Source organism: Nesoenas mayeri, assembly GCF_963082525.1.
Source record: "Nesoenas mayeri genome assembly, chromosome: 24".
NCBI classification, from domain to species: Eukaryota; Metazoa; Chordata; class Aves; order Columbiformes; family Columbidae; genus Nesoenas; species Nesoenas mayeri.
The window spans coordinates 4,957,484-4,973,283 of NC_137546.1; the positions used below are offsets into that span (position 1 = coordinate 4,957,484).

General features: G+C 43.2%; 1 protein-coding gene across 1 annotated transcript in view; it reads left to right on the forward strand.

Annotated features, from left to right (window-relative positions):
• Window positions 1–6,146: 6,146 nt before the first annotated feature.
• The window catches only part of TMCO4 (transmembrane and coiled-coil domains 4), a gene marked incomplete at its 3' end in the record, with an annotated part of 28,806 nt that continues 19,152 nt past the window's right edge, over window positions 6,147–15,800 (forward strand). The window contains exons 1-4 of the mRNA XM_080358777.1: window positions 6,147–6,571; window positions 6,934–7,108; window positions 11,391–11,418; window positions 13,375–13,507. Of these exons, the coding sequence (XP_080214903.1) occupies window positions 6,261–6,571; window positions 6,934–7,108; window positions 11,391–11,418; window positions 13,375–13,507 (647 nt within the window). The 5' untranslated portion in view covers window positions 6,147–6,260. The remainder of the gene's footprint in view (window positions 6,572–6,933; window positions 7,109–11,390; window positions 11,419–13,374; window positions 13,508–15,800) is intronic.

Consider the following 15,800-nt stretch of genomic DNA (forward strand, 5'->3'; position numbering starts at 1 on the left):
AATCTAGTGTGCATGAATGCATCAGAGCAGATATCTAGTAGATAACTGATTGCGTGCTAATTGCTGCAGAACACTGATCTCATTCAAATGATCAGATAGTAAGGAAGAAACAGACTGTCCTAAAGATAAGATGACAAAGATGAACTGGACTAGAGCCATAAAATAATCCCAATTAAAAAAAAAAAAAAAAAAAGATTAAACTTGGGGAATTTTGCCTAAGAGGAGAAGAGACCAAGCACAATACCCAACACCTCCAGCTCCAGAAGGGTGTAGAAGTCGTACCCAGTATCTGTTTGCTATCATCAGTCGAGAAATGTAACGAAGATTTTAAACGCAGCGTCCTTTGTCTGCAGTATCACTCACAATGGAGCCCGGCCAGCCCATGTGGGCTTGTCAGCATGTGGATGTGACCAAATTAAACCAGAGAATCAGCGTGAACAGGAAAAATTCGGTTGTAACCCATCACCCTGCCTCTCCAAAAGGGTGCATCCAATTTTATTACATCAGTTATCACAAAAATGGTCAACAGAAAAGGGCCTCCTCAAGGCAACACGCACCAGTGGGAAAGAAGCAGGCGTGCTGTGCCATCACCAGTGAGAGACTGGCCCTCCGAACAAATCCCTATGGATCCAGACGGTAAGATTATCAGCCCTGCAAGCCCACATCTCCACCCCCACCGCTTTGTATCAGCACCTTCCAAACCTGCGTTCAGCAGTTCAACTGAAATGTTGAACAATCTGCTGATTCAGAGTTCACGGATGTTGGTGGGAGCCATTAGGCCCTAGAAGCCGATATCTTTATAACAGCTGTTGATTCTCATCTGACAAGATAAGGCTCGATGACAATGCAAACCTCCGAAGGAGCAATTAGGTTTATGGAGAAAAGGCCAACAAAGTTGTATTCCTATTCCAAAATGCAAAGGATTTGCTTGTACTCAGTTTTAACTCACGCCAGGGTTTTGAGGAAGAAAGTTGCAGCTCCACATTACCTTGCCCTGCTTACCTTATGTAGCCAGCTCCCAGCTTCATAGTGATGAGGTGACATGTTGGAGGCTGAAAGAGAGAGGGTCATAATGAGAAACAGGCCCAGGCAGTAACATTCAAACTCAGTAAATATCAGAGAACAGTGATTTACAGAGACAGAATCCCATCGAGACATTAAGAGCATGATAAAACCCAGCAGCAATATTTAAGGATTATAGTCTGTATAGATGGAATCCTGGACCAGAGACTTCCAAGGTGTTTTGTTTAACAATGCATTTACTTTAGCCAGGTTCTTTTTTTTATCATGCTGTGCTTCCACTCTGTCCCCTGCCCACAGGACCCCTCCCAAAGCCACAACTTTCCCAATCCCAGTCCCTTTTCAGGCTTCTCATCAACCACCCCAGTCACTAGTTACTTATGTAAGAGAGCGCCGGAAAAAAATCTGAGTGTAGGTGTTCTAAATTACTGTTGAATATAAGTATCACTATATCTACAGAACTTTAAAATATCCATAATTGTACTGGCTTTGATTACTATTAAACTATACAATAAGATTCCAAGTTTACAACATCTGGTAAAACACACTCCTAATTGTCATTCCACTCATGTTTTGGTCCACTGTTAACAGCTCTTCTGCATTATCACGCAGATACAGGCAAAAATAAACACGGAATAAATATTAACAACACATTTCACACTTCCACATCACTCGGATTCTGTACAAAGAGAACTCTAGGTCCTCAAACACTGAACTGTCAAATCTACCAGAAACTAATTTGCAGATTTGGGTCTGAAAGCACAGATTTGTGTCCAGGTGATTCCTCGCCTATTGTGAACAAGTCGTGACTTGTCCATTGTGTTGTGCAGTTACTGAAGTCACAGGTAAAGCAGACAACTTCTGCACCCTAACCAGGACTAACTGAACCTTCTGACCTTCAGTGTCACATTTAATGACTATATGATGCTGTTTAAAATACATACATGTAACATGAGTACTTGTGTGAGTAAACCCGAGGGGGTGTAATATTAACCAGCAACCAGGGCATGGTATTTGCTTTTAAACAATACTGGTACCTGGATTTTTAAAAAACTGATTTATAACAAAGCCCCAAATAGCACATTTTAAGGTATAAATCGTTTATCCAAGCTACCAAGGAACCAAAATTAGTTTTTTGTGAAATGCAATCATATAGAAAAACAACTCTCCTTTTCCAGAAAAAAAAATGTTTTCTCCAAAATTTACTATGCACTGAATTTGAGGTTCCACCCTGAGACTGCTCTCAGAGCAAATGCATTTCTTAAAACCCTCAAAACATAATGCAAAAGCCTTATGCTCCAATAGTTGAGCCAAGTCCAAAGCCTTAGGAATTAGCAAGGTTAATTAACCACAATAGAGTGAATCCTCCCAAGCTGCCTGTGCCAGTTACCTCCCTGCTATCAGAAGCAACACATACACAGCCCTCATATTTGCCTGATGAGTGAATATATATATATACATATACATACATACATACACACATCCTTCAGCTTCTGTTCATATAACTTTGGGACCCCACCCAAGACACCACAGATGCTTTAATTTTCCTCAGAGACACCAACCTGTCCTGCGTGGAGGTGGCAAAGAAGTCTTGAGGCAGCAACCTGAGAGCATCTTCACCAAATGCACGTCCCTACCTCTCCAACCCTCCCTCGGGGAGGGAGAAGCTCTCTCAGGAAAGAAGAGCCTCAAAACTGGCTGGGGCCCAGGTGGTCCTTAACCCTGAGTGAGCCACCAACGCGGGGAACAAGGCCCACGATGGCAGATGAAATTGGGAAAAGTGGAAAGAGCAACTATCTCCAAGAGCAACTCTCTCGTGGTGGAGACGGACCCACCACCACGGCGGTGAAGGGGCCGGGAGCCGAGTAAGGGCCGGCCCGGGGTTGCCCGCCTGCCCACGCCATCACCTCAGCAGCTCCGCGTTCCACAAGTTACGCACCTCGCTACGCCGATCGCGTAGGGGAGCCCTAGAGCGCCCAGCGCAGCGCGCCGGCCGTACGCCGATTGCGTAGCGGCGGCGGGCAGGACGGGACGGGACGGGAAGGGAAGGGGCGGGCGGCGGCGGCGGAAGGAGCGCGGCTGCTCTGTGCGAAGCCCGACCGGCAACAGGTCGGGTCCGGGCGGGGGCTGGGGGGAGAGGGGCTGGGCACGGCTGGGGTGCAGCTCCGCGGGCGGAGGGGTCGAGCGGGCGAGACGTTCTCCTCAGGCTGTTCCCTGAGGAGAGGGCGGTGTCGGCGTTCCCCAAGCGGCCGAGGGCTGGTGTCCTCAGCGGTTGTCAAAAGTGCCACTTTCTAAAACAAACAAACAAACAAACAAACAAAAACCACCCTGTATTCTAGCAGCAGAGGTCTCAAACACAAGGGGCATGCGATAAAAGTGAAAATCAGCAGTTCTGGAGATGTCTTTCCTCACAGCTCCCCCAGCTGAGGTGTTTCCTTCATGTTTTTCCTGCTCTTTGCTGGTCTTCTCTCTCTCCACAGCTTTTCCCACCTTCTGTGAACTGACATCGCTTCTGCTACCAGCATCTGGATTAACCAAATCAAACCCGCTCACTTCTGCAGCTGCTTCAGCTTCTAGTTTTCCCCGTCCCCTCAGTCTCTGATGTGTTTTACATTTAGCACATGTCTCTGCAGTGCCTGCCAGTATTGCATGTTCTTGTGGCAATAAGGGATTTTATCCGGGACTGAATTAATTGTGTTCCGTGTTCGTATCTAGGGATTAAAAGCAAAGGCTGTGGTGCTCCCAGGATGTAAGAAAATGCAGAGCCCCATGCAAGCCCCCAAGAAAATTTATCTGCAAAATGTTTCTGCAGTCACGGTGTGTGATGCTCAACCATAATTCAGCCACACTGTCCCCCAGTGTCCTTGCTAAGGGACTTTTTGGCCAGCTCCATCTGATAATTACTTACAACCACCTCTCTGAACTTAATGAGACACCTCGTTAACTTTTGAGAAGTCTCTGAGATGGACATATTGGTGTTTTGGTCACTTTTGTCATACCAGCATCTTTATAATTTTAGCAGTAAGGAACGCATGCAGATTGTACAGCCTTAGATCCACAAAAGGATTCTCTTTCCCCTTTCCAAATAGGATTGTGGGAGCTGCTGTATAAAAGACACCACCTCTCCAGAAAACAAAGGGTTTTGTGTGAAAAGTGAGTGCTGGAAGTGATAAAAAAATCTCTCTTTCAAGTGATGGTTCAGCTTATGGGGCAATACTATTGACTGCTGAATCCCATTGTTTGAGACAGAGCCATGAATTCCAGTGCCACAAGCTGTAAACAACTTTCAGGATATATTTCTAGCTCTCAATTTCCTCATCTTGGATTTAATGGCAAAACTTCTTGGCCCAAATTTTGTTTACTAAATCACATGTTGCCATTTTTTATGCTGTGTGTCTGAAAATCGAAGCCCATTTTATCCCAGATGTTTATGAAGAAATAGAAAGCTGTATTGAAGGATGCACGTCAAGTGTACAGATCAGAGCACCTTTTAGCAAAGAAAACTATCTCAGAAGCTTTCTCAGGAAGGCACAGGACTATGAAGTATTTGTGCATGATGGCAATAAAGTTGCATGCAAGAAGCCACTGTGGTGTCACTCCATAATTGGTTACATTTTTTATGTTATTGGGAAACAAGGTTAAATAGTTGTACCATTTCTGATTTCTTTTTAGCTCCTTCACTTTTCATATGAGCCTTTTGTGCTAACAAATCAATAAATCTATCCCAGCAGGGAAGGAAATTTTATTTTCAATATAATTTTCAATTTTATTCCCGTAATAAGCTAATAAATCTGTGTCCAGAGGCGAGCAGACACGCCAAGTCATTGTAAATTTATTGAAACTTGAAGCATTAGGTTATTTCTGGGCAAATCGGTCTGTGAGCCTGGATGCTTTAGGAAGATGAAGGCGTAGCGAGTGATGTTAAATGGATTTTGGGGTTGAACTGAGAGGTTTGGAGCTCCTTTTTTGTAGGGAAGTCCTGGAAAGCATGAAGACAAGTCTCATGCCACCTGCACAGCGGCATAAATGCTGCTGAGGTTGGTACCCGCCCTCCCCGGGGAAGCGTAATCTTGCCCTTCCCTTCTCTGGTTGGTACGGAAATAAGTTTATTCCTGCAGACTTTGTGCTCCCTTGTTGCTGGAGTGTGATGTTTCCATGGAAACGCACCGAGATGCTATTGGGAGGGAGAGAGGTGTGAGCGACAATAACCATCAGCCCTCGAGTGATGGATTTTCCTTGCGTCTGTACAGCAGCAGTTAAAATAGCGCGAGCCTTGAGGAATCTGCATCCCCTCCCATAAATTCCTGAGCGAGAAGGCAAGACAGACGCCTATCCTGGGAGACTGTGACAGACAGCATGTGGATAATAAAATCTCTTTTAAAAAGAGCTGCTCCTGTGCTGCATTTCTTTCTTACAGGACTCCAAAACTATGCCATAAATGGTGTCTGCATCCTCTGAGATTCTCTACGGGCTTCTAATTCTTTTTTAGCCGCTTTCTACAGGGTTCAGAAGAAAGGAAACATTTAAATAGGAATTATATAATGAAATAGGTGATTTGGGCCCCTTAGAAACTGACTGAATCTTGGTGAAGTCAGTAGACATTTCAGGGGATGTGATGGAGCTTTGGAGCAGATCGTTAGCCCTGTTTAATTGTGAAATGAGCTGTCATCATGTCTGCCTGATTTCAGTTACCTCCGTTAGCCACCTGTATCATGAAGAGAGCTCCAGGGAGCTGTTGTAAGCTGTTCAGTTGGAAATGCGCATGTCTGCGCTCTAAAAAGTAATATTTTGGCCCAGCTCAAGGTCCGTGTGCTGCAGGGATCTTCTATTTGGGGAAAAAAAGCAGCAGCAGGTTATATAGAGGAGAGAATGTTATAAGCAAAGCAATGGCCATGGGAGGCATTAAAAGGCCTCATCGGAGACTGCAGCTGGACTCGACTTTCTTAACGCCGTCAGCAAAACGAACAGAGGAGCAATTTGGATTGAGGATGAGGGAGGCAAATTATTTCCCAGGCAGCCCTACTGGTCCCTGCACCAGGTGCAGAGCTTTTATTGTACAGGTTATTTTTGCAGTAAACATGAATGATACGCCTGAGCGGAGCCCAGCCTCTTTGCATCTCGGAGGGGACTTTTCCTTTTGCTATGTGAAGTATTGCAGGCTAATTCTGTGCAAAAATTTTGAGAACTGGGGAACAGAAAGTCCATTGTCTTCTTTGGTCACAGCACCACGTTAGGGGGGGATGCACAAGCTGGACCTTGACAGACTTGACTTAATAGTGACAGCAAGTGTGACAGTGAAAAGCCAAAGGCAATTTGTCTCCTTGCTTCCTGGTTTCCAACTGCTTGTCTTTTTTGTTTTTTCTTCTTTTTCCTCTTTCAACTTGCAGGTGAAAATGGCTGCGGAAGAGAAGTGGGAAACTTCAGCTGAACAGGAGAGTGAAAAGGAACCATGTGTGCTCCTGGGCCAGCAGCTGGGCGAACCGGGAAGATTTGCTTATGCGGCGCTGTGCGGGATATCTCTGGCACATCTCTTCCCTGAAAAAGAGCAAAGGTACGACACGGGCTGGCAAGGGGCGAGCAAAGGAGGCGGCTTTTGGGTAGCAGCGCAGGCAGAGCTGATATCAGACTGTGTGGGGTCTTCTGAAGGTCAAGGAGTGGAAGATCCTTTTGAAATTAAGTGTTTTCTTAAGTGCACTGCCTTTTTTCTTATGGATTTAAGATTTTTATACTTTGGCACAAATCGCATCCCTTAATTCTGCAGACTTTGGAGTATGTATGGAAGCAAGGTCTGATGTCTTACAATGCTTTGATTTTTGTGTGAACAGCCACAGATAAATATTTGAAACCAAGGATCACTCAAAGTTTGCAAAAATATCCATTAACAGAGCTTTAACTGCTACTGTTGCCTTCCAGCTCCTTCAGGACGGAATTTATTGAGGGCTTTGTGAAGTGGCTGGACCTGCCCGAAGCTGTCTTACCTGCCATGACAGCATTTGCTAGTGGCTTAGGAGGTGAGGGCACAGAAACTTTTGCCCAGATTTTGCTGAAGGATCCCATCTTGAAAGAAAATCCAGTTGTCATTACCCAAGTAAGTTCCTGTGCTCCCCTCGCTCTTGTTTGCAAGAGACTTGTCATACCTATCTGTTTGCAACTGAAGTTCTGTTTGTACAGTCAAGGAAGTAAAATCAATATTTCTGATATGCATATACTTCTGAGCAGCTGTGTGGGTGACTGGTTGTCTGTCTATCCATTAACAGCTCGTGGAAGCAATGAATATGAGGCACAATTACTCTCTGTTGAATTATCATTTTATGTCTTTGATGCTGTTGCTCTACAGAACAGAGAATGGTCAAACTTTTTACTTCGAGTTATTATTGCAGTGGTTTTGATTCATATCTGTGTTCTACAGTGAAACACTGAACACTATAGACCTGTTTTTCATTTGTTTCCAAACCTCTTCACCATCCTGTAATGCAAAACATACATGCTCCAAACAGCACCATTTGCAAAGTCTTTTTTCCAGAGTCAGCTTTGGCTGGGAGGAAATAAGTTATCGTGACTATTTTCTTTTGCCGAGAATGAGACTATGACTACTCTATAATGTTCTGATGTAAGAGCTGATGTAAAGATAAGAGGCAAAGCATTTGGGTGGCGTTCACCTTCACCACAGAGCCTCATCTGGGGACGATATCTCCTCATCCAGGCCCACGTTATGCAGGGCGAAGAGCACGGTTGGCTGCTGCTGATGCCACATGTAACGCAGCCGCCGTCACCTCGCGCCCCGTGCTGTCTGCTGCACACAAGGAAACAGCGAGGCGTCCTGCGTGCAGACAGTGCTCTGGTATTGAGTAATAGTTATCACATGCTCACCTTTAGCAACGGCCCAACAGAACAGCAGATGCGAGGACATGGCTGCGTAAGTAAAGATATGATAGGAGTGAACGTTCATCGTGACCAGCTCCCATTATCTCAGCCGTCTCTCATGTCTCCTAGTGAGTCCATAAAAGGCCTCAGAGGATCTGCTCTGAACATATGAATGTTATAGTGCCCAAAGTCCTCTTAACAGTACACTGACAGACAATCTTAAGCTTAATTACTAAGTTAGACAGATCTAAAATAAGAGGAGCTGTTTGATGTTGTTTGCCCAAAATCAACAAATCTACACTCATTTTTTTCTGTGTTTAAATGGCTTGCTGTTTCCGAGGTTGTTTCTCTCATTCTCTCTGCTTCAGGGTGGATTCTCTAGATTTAGGCATGTCTTCCTGCATTGCTGCTGAGTTTATTAAGTGTGAAATTTTGGTGAAATTTAGCTCGTGCTTGCTCCAAGCTTACGTTGCACCAGGGCTCCATGTGCTTTTACAAAAGCGGGTCTGCATCAGTGGGAGTGTGTGGTATTTTGCTCTGAGCTGGAGAGGTGAGGCATTTATCACCTGGGTTCAGGTGAAACACAGAAGCCGCAGACAACAGTTCTTTGATTAGTTGAAAGCAGAGATCAGGAATAGCTCTCAGTGTAATGCCACAACATCAGTACCTCATGCAGTCAGGTGTGTGGCCAAAGTGATTGATTTTTGTCAAAGGAAAGATAGAATTAAAGACTTTTGTAGAGCAAGGCAGCAGAGGCTTGCAAGGTATTGGAGACTTCAGTGTAACATCTTACCTGAAAATAAACAAGCTGCGGGACAAAGCTTTGTGAATTCTTGACATGTTGCTTTATGGTGCTCTTGCTTCTTTGTCTTCAGGTGCTGCTGATGCAGCATTTACTGTTTATTTAACAAAAACACACTTCAATTGCTCGGTGTGTCCAGTGGCAGGGTCCCGTCAGCGTTAGTGCCTCAATTTTTGAATTCCCTCCATCTTAGCATGCTGAAGAGTTGACACATGAGGTCAGGAGACTAAAGGTGAGCTCACCGTGGATTCAATGAAAATTTGAGGATTGTGGGGTTTTATCTTTGTTTGCATTCACTGCAGATGACTAATGCAGGCAAATGTTGGTTAACCGAATCCTTTAAGGTCAGTAGTCAAAACACACAAGCTGTGGGTGCAATATGAGAAGGCAGGGCAACAAAAAGAGGTGAAGAAGTGATGACAGGTGTGAAAATGTTCTAAGTTCTGATTATTAATATTTTTTTTCCTCTGGACATACTTAGAATGTCCATTTTCCTGTATTTTTCTATACATATCCACTGTGGTGTGGACTGGATGCTCTCTGTTGTTCAGGAAATGAATTTTGAATTTGCAGCAATTAATAAAAAGCTGGGAAAGCCTCTGAATAAAGCTCGTTTCCCTTTCTTTGCCGGGCTTCTCCATCCTAGGGGCGGCAGTCTTGTGCTCAGGGAGAATCGAAACACCAACTTCAAAATAATAACTGCTGCTTAGAGAGGGAAGACAAACTTGCAAACTAATCTAATCAATGCTGATTGGATTCCAGATGACTGCACAGTCATACGTGCAAAGCCTGTATCAATTAGAAATAGTTGAGAATGATAATTGGCGTAGATGCGATAAAAACAGTAGTTCCATTTTATTGCTTGATTAGCTGGATCCATCCCTGACCTTTTGAAATACATGTATGGAAACGCTTAGGCCAGATGTTTAAGAGAGGTTATTTGATGTTAGGTGCCACAGAGGATACTGGGCATATCATACAGGACCTGAGGCAGGACCCACGGTTCCCTTTGCAACACAAAGGGATTCATTTATTGCTTACAAATGGTAATAACCCTGTTCCAAAGGCTGTTTACATTATTCCATGGAAAATTATGGCATCAAGGTCACAAGCTTCACCTTGTTGGAGACTTCAGGCTCTTTGCTTGTTCAACTTTCTGGTTTGGACTGCCAGTGCTGGGTCTAATGCTGGGTTTTGACACCTCTGTGCTAACCATTCCCACAAAACTGCGGCCAGGGAGGGGGTGATGGTGTTCGTCTATCTAATACCTGTGTCATTACAGCACTCAGGCTTTGGGAAAACGGGGTTACATTCCTTTCTCTGCTTGTAGGAATTAATTTCTCCAGCTCCCATATCCCACCAACCAGTGTGTGTGCATGCACTGAATACTAATTGTGGCCAGAACTAAAAAGAAGCCTTTTTTTTTCTGTAGTGTGGTGATTAGGGGAACAGAGGAGACCTGATTCAGTGGCTAGCTTAAATTAAAAGCATTACTGACATACTGGAAGCAAAGGTTTTGGGGTTATACCTGGTGAAAAAGCACCTAGAGGTGGGAGTTCAGCTGCCCTAATCCTTTGGTTTCCCCAGCCCTATGCAAACACTCTCTTCTCCTTTATGAAACAGCCAACTCATGTTAAAATGATATTTAGAGTCCAGGCACTTCCTTTTGCCTGGATAATAACTATAGCTTGCCCCTCTTCTAGTAGGAGTTGGTTAAGGATGGTTTGTTCTCCATTCTACACTTCTCATGCAGTAGAGAAAAGATTAGAGACATTTTTACGATACAAATTTTGCTTACGAGCTTATGGGACTAATAATCATAAACTCTTTGGCAGCCGCCTACATCCTTGGCTGCATATTTTGTGTTCCCAAAGGGCTGAAGGATTCCCTGTAAAATTTGGCTGTGCTTTATTTGTGTGTAGGAGAGGGAAAGAACTAGACTGAGCTAGTGCTTAGTGTTCTAGTTACATAAAGAACTAAAAATTTGTCCGGTGACAATAAAAGAGGAGAATAGAGTAGTAAAAACACTGACCTTTTTTTTCATTGATTTGTCCATAGAAACCATCTATTGGATTGATTTATTTATCTGATTTTTTTCATGGTGAAGAGCCAACACAGAAGTCAAGTCCCCCAGTCTTGACACATGGCCATAAATTCTGAATTTTCTGGTTTTGAGCACTTAATCCAAAAGAACTTCATGTAACTTCAGCTTTACTGCCTAGAGCTATGAATTCCCAGAAAGCCAAAGAAAATAGGGGCCACTGGTCCATTAGAACAGCATTCAAACCTGTTACTTCTGTTGAAAATATGAGTATTTATGACCATATAGCAAGCAGAAGTTTTTGGAGTGGCAGGAAGATTAAAGCCCTGTTCCTCCAAACTTTGAAGTTTGGTGTAATCGTGGTGCTTTCAGTTGCAACAGGATGGCTATAACAAATAATATAGGATGCTTCAGCATATACTATGCATTATATACTCCTGTCCAGCCATTATTACCTGCATCTGGAGAATTTTGTACTGGAAACATCTGGCTTTGCTCTGCACTGCCCTACTATATTGTAACGAGATGGCTTCCCATGTTTATGATCTGAAGCTGCAGTAATTAAATCACAGTCCAATGGGTTTTCATGCCCCCATTTTGATGTCTCCAGGCATACATCACCACTTTTAACTTGAATATTCTTTTTTTTTTTTTTCATTTTAGGACCTTCTATCCTTCTCTCTTAGAGATGGTAAGTTTACCCAGCATTTGTTCTTTGTAAGAATAACATAGATGAGTTTACATCTGATAGTTTAAAATGCTCAAAAAGCTCAAGGTACCATCCTATTTTATCTTGTCTTCCTTTATAACAAAACCAGCACACTCTTCCCCTGTGTCCACTACAGGAAAGCCAACTATTATATTAGGGATGATTAATAATACCTGTTAAAAATCAAACAGCTGTTCACCTCCTTACCTTCATGGCGTGTGTTGGCATGCAAAAAGCGATGGTAGGAAAGTTCTGGTTTGTATCCAGTGTTTCCAGGGGTGCAGGCCACCTCCTCCTTTAGGAAGGCAGTGAAGCTGTTACGAAAATCTCAGCCTAACAAAGCTCCTGGCAGATCGCTTGTTGCCTAAAAAGAAGAAAAAAAACCCCCACTATTCAGAGAATAATTTCCAGAGTGTCCTGTGAAGCCTATTAAAAATAAAAGTGATTTTACTCTTATATTATAGTTATAATATAGTATATAATATAATATATTATATTATAGTTATATTATAATCTTCTGGTTTACAATGCGTAACATGGATTAGTCTGAGAGAATTAATGACATTAAGACTGGCTACTGAACAAAATGTTCATTTCTAAAAGAAGCCTGTCTTATATCACTCCTTGCGTTTTTTAAATCTCTGTGTTTTAACATGTTCTCACAGGAAGGAACTAACTGGTTGCTGATTAGCCTTTTTCTGCAGAACAAAGTACCATTTTTGCTCTTGCTTTATTTTTAATGGAAAATTGACAAGTCAGTTATTGCAAAACTGCTTATTTTGCTAAGCTGGAATTTAAAAGAAATATATTTTCAAGACTCGCTAACTTAGAGCCAAGCTGGCTAAGTATAATAAAAAGCGAAGTTGTGTATTAACAGACAGGAAACAAGAAGGCTGCTCATCAAAACCCCTGCTTGGGCTTGCAAAACGTGGCACATATCAGGGATGAAGCAAAGAAAAATACCGTCCTTATTTCTCAACTAAGCACAAATATCCAAACTGGCGTCATTAAAGCCTATTGAAGTAGTTCGGTATCGTGGTATTGATGGCCATAAATTAATAAACCTAGTAGATTGCCAAGTCCCATATTTGATCTACGTGCAGTGGGTATCAGAAACATACTTTATAGTTGGGTCTTGCCAGTATCTTCACCCACCGCTAGAAAAGCAATTAGATTTTTCATCCCAGAGTGCACCAAGAACCCTTTACAAAAGCTGGCAGGTGCTACTGAGAGAAACACTTGGCACAAATAATTTAAAATCTATTACACTTAAAATGTCTTTTCCTAAAGAACAGCTGCTTATAAGCCCAGGAGGAATCATTTCCCCTGTGGCGTGTTGTCTGAGCACACTGCTCACTCCTGCATCTCCAGCAGTGAAGTATCAATGCAAACAATTGTCGGTGATGCTACGAGGTGAGCTGGTGTGTAGTTTTAAACAAGAGTCCCTCTTGTTGCCAACAAGATGGATTCAATACAAAGGTTTTGCATGGAGGCACATTTTTACAAGATACTGCATCTTGCGTTGGTGCATTGTTGAGGTGTACTGTGTTCTGTTACCTATAGATATGTATATATGTGGTAGTTTGAGTTAGGACTGGTCTTGCTGCAGCATTTCTCTGCTGAGAAGATGCAGCCTATCCAGAGCCATCACAGAAGATGAAGAGCAAAGGATTTATGACCTTTTTCGGTCACAGAGACAATTACCTGGTGCAGTGACTGTTCACAGGATGAAGTTTGCAGGGATTAAGGATTTTCCATTTGTCACGCTCTCCTCTAGATAAAGGAATTGTCTTCAAACACACAGAAGATGAAGAGGGCCTGAGGGAAGGAGCTTTGCTTGTGTGGGACAGGGTCCTGCAGCACAGCTGAGTGCACTGCTCGGTGTTTAATTGGCTGTGATGCCAACTGATTGATTTCCTGGGCTTCCCTCTGTTTAAGGGTACTACGATGCTCGAGCAAGGGTGTTGATCTGCCACGTCACCTGGCTGCTGAGAGTCCCCTTGGAGGAGCTGGAAGTCCTGGAGGAATCTCTGCTTGAGAGCTTGAAGGAACAAAAAGAAGAAGAGTCAGAGTAAGAACATTTGGGTTGACTATGGCATGAAAATATTCTGCCGGTGCTTGAAAGCTTAGCCGTGATTCCTTGTGCCTAAGTCCACTCTCTGATCATTTCCCCGCCATGGCTCAGTGTAATCATCTATAGCTTGATGAGGGTTGCAGAGCCCTCGCAGCACTTTGGCTGTGCTGAGAAGCAGGAATCACAGAATCATGGTATCATAGAGTCATTTTGGTTGGAAAAGCCCTTCAACATGATTGATTCCAATGTTCCCCCAGCCCTGTCCCTGCCCCATGTCCCTAAGAACCTCATCTCCGTCTGTTCAACCCCTCCAGGGATGGTGACTCCAGCACTGCCCTGGGCAGCCTGTTCCAATGCCCAACAGCCCTTTGGGGAAGAATTTGTTCCCTAGATCCAACCTCAACCTCAAGGAAAGCTCAGCATTCTTAAAATCAGAGCTGGTAAAGGCTACTCCGTGCTGACCTGCTTCATTTCCGTGCTCCTGTTTCTTCTCCTAGACTGTAGATTATGCTTAACTACATCAGAAAGATCTTGTGTCTCTTATCTTTTGGCCCAATATTCTTCAGCTAGAACTGCCTCTTGCAGAATGAAGTAAGTTCCTATAAATTTGGGATTAGATCCTCAGTTGCTGATTTTCTATGGATCTGTCTTTCTCTGTGTCCTGTTTGACAGCTGTTGAATTCCTTTTGAAGGGAGATCTCTAAGGGCAACAATCTGCATCATTAGATACTTATACACCTGACTCCTACTTTCCTGTTATGAATATAGGATAAATTCTCTTAATCACTAGTTCTTAGATATGAAACAGCCGAAATGTTGGTATCTATAAGAAATGTGGTATTTTTGTATTTCACTTATTAGGCAGGAGTGGTGTGAAGGTTTAGCAATATGTAAGGCAGTGAACATGTCTGTAGTGGACTTTCAAGGGACCGTTTAATATTTTTATCTGTCAACTCAGCAAACAGGTTATGAGGTTAAACTGAGTGCTAATAAAGGCTTTAATCAACGTCCCTGACACAGTAAAGTTCAGACGTCCAGCATGTGACAGGTCTCTTTCAGTTATAGTTTATTTAAATAAAGGTTAACTTTATAGTGCACTGTAAAAAGGGAAAGTCAAAATAATCTCAAAGATCATGGACTGCTAAACAGGACATGGTTTGGCATGCAGGAGCAAGGGTTGGTATTAATGGGGACTGTTTTGCTGTGGCTTGTGGAAACAAACTCAAACCTGTCCCTTTAGTGCAGGAAAACATCCATGCCGAGGGTGGGGTGTCGTTTGCAAAGATGATGCTCCAGTACCTAATTCTGCATAAACTGGACTTGTGGCTCCTGCAGCACAACCCAAAAAGACCAGCAGCGTTTCTGATAAAGGCGAGAACAACTGGAAGATTTTGCTGCATAATTAAAAGCGTGGCTTTCAAACCCATTGGGTTTTGTATCTATCCGGTGGTTGCAGCCATGGAAGTAAATACCTATTAGAGAAAAGAGAAAAACAATATAATGAGAGTAGTCCAAGACTGCTGTGCGAACACATTCATTATTGCGTGGCTAAAACAGGGCTGAGATTTGTGGAGAATTGATGACCCTTGGTTTGTTTTAAAGTTAGGAGTCAATGGGGAAAAGAAGTGGAATATAAACCTGTCACCGCTTTGACCTCACAGATTTTTGGGGGCAGGGAACCCATCAGCATCTGCTTAGGATGCTTCCAGCTTTGACCATCTACTGCAAGAGGTTTTAGAACAATAACACAGGGTTTTGGCAGCTTCTGCATAGGCGATTTTTACTGATATTTGTTAACAGAAGGTTTTGCTCCCACTTTTATTGCTGTGTTTTGGCCTGTGGCCCAGAATGTGCAAGGTTAAATGTACGTATGGACATCTGTAGAAAAAAGCTCCAAATACTTAAATCCATCTTAACCAGCACCGAAAATGTTCTGACCTGCAGGCGTGAACCTCTCTTTCTGTGAGAAACTGGAAAATATGACATCATTTGCTCGCCAACGTGTCCTCCTGACGCTTTTCATCATTGGAAAATGACCTGTCATTCCACCTATAAAATCCCTCTGAAGATAATTTGTGGTTCAGGCAAGAAGCTGCATATCCAAGATCACTAAGGGTAAAGAATTACCAGAAAAGGCAGTTAATTACCATAGTGGAAAAAAAAGCGCAGTCTGGTAATCAAGTGATAATTGCAATGCAGAAGCTATTAGGAAAGCAACTGTCAAAAGCAGTTGCTAGCAGCTACGGAAGGAGAGCAACGACACGGAAAAGTTCTCATGACAGTAGTTTTA